General features: G+C 41.9%; 1 protein-coding gene across 1 annotated transcript; it reads left to right on the forward strand.

The window, feature by feature from the left end:
* The first annotated feature begins 1,414 nt into the window (after positions 1-1,414).
* LOC139645371 (prolyl-tRNA synthetase associated domain-containing protein 1-like) lies at positions 1,415-6,617 on the forward strand. Its single transcript, XM_071521064.1, has 4 exons — positions 1,415-1,571; positions 3,501-3,626; positions 3,864-3,953; positions 6,356-6,617. The coding sequence occupies exons 1-4, from the start codon at positions 1,491-1,493 to the stop codon at positions 6,566-6,568; spliced, it is 510 nt and encodes a 169-aa protein (XP_071377165.1). The 5' UTR covers positions 1,415-1,490; the 3' UTR covers positions 6,569-6,617.
* The last annotated feature ends 533 nt before the right edge of the window (positions 6,618-7,150 follow it).

Below are 7,150 nucleotides of genomic sequence, written 5' to 3' on the forward strand. Positions count from 1 at the left end.
TAAAGGAACGTCGACACAGCAGATTCTGACGATATATAAAAAACTAGTCCTGCTGCTGAATTGTTTTGAAGTGAATCTATTTCTTTATGTTTATTAAACCTTTCAAGATATCTGATTGGGCCTGGCACTCTGCTATTACACTGATACACTCATCCTCTATTTGTATCCGCCATGGTCTGCTACAATTCAAAGTCTTTCACCGCTTACACCTTTGTAGAAGTAGACTTGCCAAGTTGTATCCGGACGTTGACCCAAAGTGTGTGAGATGCCATCAGGCCCCTGCCACTCCTTTCCATATGTTTTGGTCATGCCCGGCACTGGGGTCATTTTGGTCCTCCGTTTTTAGGACGTTCTCTCACATGTGTGGAAAAGATATCACTCCAGACCCTATTACTGGCATTTTCGGGACTGCCCCGGAAAGTGTATCGTTTCCTAACTCCCAACCAGAGGCTCTAGCCTTCTCGTCTCTCCTAGCCCGACGCCCCATCCTCCTTAAATGGAAATCAACAGCTTTTTTTTTTTATTTACATTTTAAGTTACTTATTATTGCCTGTTATGTGTTATTCATTATCTGGTTTCTGTAGATGTTATGGAGTATATTTTGGTATGTTTTGGTCGTATGGTCATACGTGAAGGTCATGCCAATATGTCTTTATTGTGTATATTGTGACCACCATCCTCTATTATTGAAAATCCAAATAAAAACAGTTCAAATGAACCTTTCAGTCTGAACAAGTGGAACACTGAAATTTGGTCGGAGGAAACTTATGATGATGGAACGAAGAAAATAAAATGTTTACCAATAAATAGGTGAAAAAGGTGGGAGACAGGAGTTTGACAAAGCAGATTCTGACAAAATATAAAAAACGAGTAAAATCATTTATTTATAAATTATATATTGTATCATAGCTTTTTACCCTTTTTACCGTCTCTTATCAGCTATGATACAATATATAATTTATAAACAAATGATTTTATATTACACAAACTAATGATAAAATAACATAAATTATAGCATTACTAATAATTAGTAAACATTATTAATGATCATTTCATTGTTTGTTAACAGTAAAATAACTAACTAAAGTTTAAGTTTAAGTTTTAGTTTTTCTGTGTGGACCCCAGGAAGAATAGCGACTGTTCACGCAGCAGTTATTTGGGATCATATCCAATAAACCAATAAGTTTATTATAATTGACGATACTTGTGTCCTTGTGGAGAAACTTATTCCCAATAAATGAAAGTTTTGAAGATGTGTTGACAGAGAAATTATGGGAAAACATGGAGATTTGTTGCCAGGATAAAAGGTCAAATTTCAGTCTGTGCTGCTGTACTGCCCTGCCCGCTCCAGCAGAGGGGGTGGGGGGGTACGACTTGATGTGTGAGCCACTAAGTCTTAGAAGAAGAAGAAGTCGCCGCCGTCTTCTTCTTCGTGCAGCTGTCCAACATCTGCGACCCTTCATTGATTATAAACAGCATATGAATTGATCATGGCAGCAGATCTGAGGTCAGAGCTGGAGAAATACCTGGAGGGTCTGAACATCCAGACCACCTGCGTGGAGCACCCGCCGGTAAATGAACCTTAACCTGGAGAACAGCTCCGTTTTCTGTCCTGGATCAGCTGAAGCGGCTCCAAACTTTTTATTTTAGGTCTGGAATCCGATTCTCAGGAGATTTGTGATGTAAAATATTATTTAGAGACTAAATTCATGTCTGTCTAGCGGCCTAATGTAGCTGGGAAGACAGCAGCCGACACTGCTCTCTCTCTCGTATGAAAACAAAACATTATTGAACTCCATTTAAATGCCTAACAGTTTATTGTGGCCTTGCTTTTTGGAAAACGTATGAATCGCCTAAAATATGACTTGAGACCTTTTAAGAATCGTTGGGATCCACTCCTCAATTCGGCACAATCCAATACAGCAATCGGTACTTGTTTTAGTTTCGTTTCAACTTTTAGTTCTGGTTTTCCTGGTTTCCTCCACGGTCTCCTTCCACCAAAACACACCGCGGTGGGCGGAAGCGAGTAGCGTGAAAACATTCAGAAAGTTTACATTTAATGGAAATAAGAGCTTCACTGCGGATCACTTGTATGCCGAATTTACCAGAAGAACCCATTAATTCGTAAAGGTCTCAAACCATGTTCTGCCAGCTGTGTGTGATTGCTGAGAAGTAAGGCAAAATTAAACTGCAAGGTTTTAGAATGGACTTTGGCGTGGTCGTCTCTCCACACGAGAGAAGCGTGTGTATCGGGCTATTATTATACTGTTAAATTGACACTGTACTTAAAACCTTATACAGTTTGCCCCATGTCTCTAGGGAACACTTGTTGTTGAATGTTTAAAATTCACAAATTGCCTCTTTTCCCTTTCTAAATGCATCGTTATAGCAGCAGAGCAGCGCTTTTTTAGTGCAGAGTTAATATATTCAGCTGTTCTGTAAGCAGTGACACGTGTGTCGCTGTGTTGAGCTGCAGCCGCCGGCAGGAGGCGCTGCAGGAAAACTTCTGTCTGACCTGCAGCTGAAGCCTCCAGGTTTCACTCTGAAGCTCTAGTCCAGTGATTCTCAACGTTTTTCATATCACGGACCCCTACTTTAGTCCACATTAGGGCCACGGACCCCCATCTGATGAGATTTTGTCTCTCGGACTCAAATCTGAGAATATTTTTATTGTCAGATATGATTTTGTCCAGAAGTCCATGACTATCTGTATTGTAGGTAGAGAGATAACAGAGAAACTATGATCACAACAGTCATTCTTCTGCATTCTCTAATTGTGTTAACTTCTTGTAAATGAAATAATGCTGAAGTTTAACAATTCATCAATTTGCTGGGGACCCCCTGGAACCCCCTCAAGGACCCCTGGTGGTCCCCGGACCCCACATTGCGAACCACTGCTCTAGTCTACATATCTCACTATATAGTGTATACCATATACTATATATCACTATATAACACAACTTAGGCTGCCTATTTTCATTTAAAAAAGTTGTTGATGTTCATGAAAACTTCCTCTGAAATTTCCCATTTTGTCAGTAAACGTCTCATGTCAGTAACTTCAGTTAGAGTTAGGTCTAATGTTTGGCTGGTCGGCATCTTTCCAAAACAATTTATTCTGAAAAATAGCAGATGTTCACTGCTAAATATCTGTAAAGCCACAGAGGAGACAGACATCCTCTAAAATATTTCCATTTCCTGCATTCACTTACAGTTTTTATCACTTTGGCATTAAAGTCAGAGACAAAACAAAACAAAACAAAACAAAACAAAACAAAACAAAACACGGATCTTGCAGATTACAGCTTCAACAGTGATACTGATATTTAGAGTTTTCTGGATTTGTTTTTTATGTGATCAGCTGATTGAAGTGCTGCATTTTCTCCAGACTTTACTGACAGAAAAACTCAAACCAAACACTCCCCCTCCCTCCTTTCCTTAACTCCTCCCTTCCCTCTTTTCCTTGTTGCTCTCTCCTTCCTTGCCCCCCCCCCCCCCCCCAGGTGTTCACGGTGGAGGAGATGATGCCTCACCTGCAGGACGTGAGCGGAGCGGTGACCAAGAACCTCTTCCTGAAGGACAAGAAGAAGAAAGGCCTGTGGCTGGTGTCGGCCCGCCACGACAGACAGGTCAGAATCTCTATAACTATATCATCTGGTAATAGTCTAATCACATGATCAATAGTCTAATCAACAAGCAAAATTTCTCAAAGACTGAGCCGATGATTTGAAGGATATTTTACCGTTCAAAAACAACAACAAAAAAAGAGAAGGAGAAACAGACTCTCACAAAGATGTCTTGATTGATCTAATTTCCATGTAAATTAAATGAATTTAGTTCCCATAATCCTCTCTGTCTCTCCTCAGGTCAACCTGAACGATCTCGCCAAGAAACTCGGCGTCGGCAGCGGCAACCTGCGCTTCGCCGACGAGGCGGCCATGTTGGAAAAACTCAAGGTGAAGATATGACAGCTCTTCTTTCTCTTTGTGTGTGTGTGTGTGTGTGTGTGTGTGTGTGTGTGTGTGTGTGTGTGTGTGTGTGCACTTGACTATCACAGGAATATTTGTTCCCTCTGCTGTCTGGGTGCTGTGACCTCTGACCTTTGACCTTGCTGTTGTTTGCCTATAATGTTGCTGCTGCAGGAACTGAAGCTGATTCTGCTGTTGTTCTCATTATCATTCACTCTGGATGAGTCAGCTGACCGATACATCGATTTATCAATATGTTCAGCTGATATTAATTTAGAAAATTGATTATCAGCCAGTCGGTGACATCATCCTCCTCTTGTGGCTGAAAGCGCTGCAGAAGGTTCTTCACTGTTTCTGCAGTTCATCTGCTGCCTGCTGGCTCAGTGTGTACAGTATATAGAAGTCAGTATATGGAGATAAACACAGGAGAAAGAAATTAGTGAAACTCAGATATTCGGATGTTTTTCTGTGTAAGTAACAGATGTGAAGCTGTAATGCCTCAAATATCAAAACATGAGGAAGAGGAAGAACATTGAAGACCATAAAATATATACAGTATGTACTGAGTGTACAAAACATTATAACCATCCTAGAAAAAAAGGAAATGACTGGTTGCTCTGTATTGTCAAACTAGGATAAAAAATGTGTCGGATGCTCTTGGAAAACGGGGAAAAAAAAGTGCTACAAACAAAGGGACAATCCAGGCACTCCAAATATAAATATAAAACCACGAGGAAGGAAATATTTAAAAAGCCTTTATTACCACTGTAGGTCTTCTTCAGGACTTTAAACTGTAAACCGTTAAACTGCGTTTAAAGTCCTGAAGAAGACCTATAGTGGTCTAAACATGTTGGCTATTTTAATGATTTAGCCACTACAATAAAGGCTTTTTAAATATTTCCTTCCTCGTGGTTATATTTTTATATTTGGAGTGCCTGGATTGTCCCTTTGTTTATTATAACCGTCCTGCTGATGTTGAGTCTCACCTCCTGTTCCACAATCCATATCTGAACGGTCTGCTGAACCCAGTGTTTGGGTTTATGAGGTGGATCAATAAGAGATGATCAGTCTGCTGCACGGAAACATCATGCAGTCCTGATGTTTTTCGGGTGATATTTTTGCGTTTGTTAAAGGTCAAGAACAGGCTGTTTCTGGGTTAGGGTTACGGACGTCCAAACGGCTCGTTTAGAGGCTCGCTGCACTAATATGGATTGTGTGGATTTAGTTTTCACCATGTTTAGATAGACCATCCAACTCCTTTATCACCACAGAGGAGAGGGGAGTCCTGCTTTACATGATGTGGGACCTTCCTGCTTTTTTTATTCCTCACACAGCTCTGTTTTAATGGAAAAGGAAAGGAGACTGAAACTTAAACTTTTCACCTGAACATTGCTTCCTGTTTGAAGATATTTTATGGAACATAAAGAGGAGCGAGGCCGGACTGTACTGGCTCAGCTCAGCTGTACTGAGGCTGTCTGACAGGTTCATAAAGGTCTGCTCAGAGTCACTCTCTTCTCCAGGTACAGTACAGGGACAGGAAGTGATGTCGTTGCGTTCTCCCTACAGCTCGGAGGTTTTCAATTCACATCTTTCACTTAATGAAAAATAAATCCAAAATGTTTTTATAAGCGTGGCTGGTTATTAGATATAGTCTTGTTGAAGAGGTCACATGGTTGAAGTTCTTCCAAATTACAATTTTACAACCAAGAGACCCAGAGAGACTCTCAGGTCCTGCAGCAGTAAGAGAAGGGAACAGCCAGATAATAAAAAATAATAAAAATAAATTTGTCATACTTGCACTCAGTCTGACAAAAATGGCATCATTGCAGTTCTAGTTCATACTTTTATTATTTAATCCAGTTTGACTTTTTCTCTCTCGATCTTTTCCCCTCCTTCTCTCCCTTCTACTGCTGAAAACTGAAAACAATTAGTCGATTGACAGAAAATGAATCGATTATAAGTTTGATAATAGATTAATCATCATCGTCACAATAGTCATTTATCAAGTAAAAATACCAAATATTTTCTTCACAAACACTGAGATTTTCTCCTTTTCTCTGTTTCATCTCATTATTAAATGAATCCTTTGTGTTTTTTGGCAGCTGGTCAGACTGAGGAAGAAATGCTGTGATTTTATAGAGACATTTGACATTTTATAGAGTAAAGGATTAATCGGAAAAAATATACGATGCATTAATTGATAATGAAAATAATTGTTAGTTGCAGCCCTAGTCTATCCAAGTAATTACGTTTTTCTCCCAATTTTTCTCATCTTCATTCCCTCCTTCGTCTCTCGGCAGGTTTGTTCTGCAGCTCTGGTTCAAACAGCAGAGAGTGAATGTTGTTAATTAATAAATCTATTTATTTAAATACGTTTATGTATCTGTCAGGTGGGTCAGGGCTGTGCGACGGCTCTGGCTCTGCTGTTCGATAAGGATCAGAGCGTGAAGTTCGTCCTGGACAGCGACCTGCTGGACGGGGGTCACGACCGGATCCACTTCCACCCCATGACCAACGCCGCCACCGTGGGGCTGCGGCCCGACGACCTGCTGCGCTTCCTGAAGGAGACGGGACACGAGCCCGTCCTGCACAGCTTCGACTAGACGCTTCACAGGCCCGCCCCGTCCCGTCCCGTCCCGTCCCGTCCCGTCCCGTCCCGCCCCGTCCCGTCCCGTCCCGTCCCGTCCCGTCCCGTCCCGTCCTGCCCCGCCCCGTCCCGTCCTGCCCCGTCCCGCCCCGTCCCGTCCCATCCCGTCCCGTCCCGTCCCGTCCCGCCCCGTCCCGTCCCGCCCCGTCCCGTCCCGTCCCGACCCGACCCGTCCCGTCCCGCCCCGTCCCGTCCCGTCCCGTCCCGTCCCGTCCCGTCCCGGAGGCTGGAGCGGGACAGCGGGACACAAACCACCTGCAGGGCTTCGATCAGAGCGACATGTAAACCTGATCTAGATTCAAACAGGACAGGAACACTTTACATTAAGTGTTCATTAACTGTTAACTAATGCATTTACTAACATGAATTAAACATGAATAACAACATTCACAAAGATGACTTCATATTAAATACACAATAAACAACTGCATTAAGTAATGTTGTTCTACATGTTTGTTCATGTTGATGTATTGTCTAAATTTAATCTCTAACTCTTCATGTGTCACTGAAACATCCTGACATGAACTAAGTGAGTAAC

This window comes from Centroberyx affinis, unplaced genomic scaffold (genome assembly GCF_046629955.1).
Source record: "Centroberyx affinis isolate AG114_WGS23_722 - 3 ecotype Tasmania unplaced genomic scaffold, CSIRO-AGI_Caff_v1 ptg000850l_1, whole genome shotgun sequence".
NCBI lineage: Eukaryota > Metazoa > Chordata > Actinopteri > Beryciformes > Berycidae > Centroberyx > Centroberyx affinis.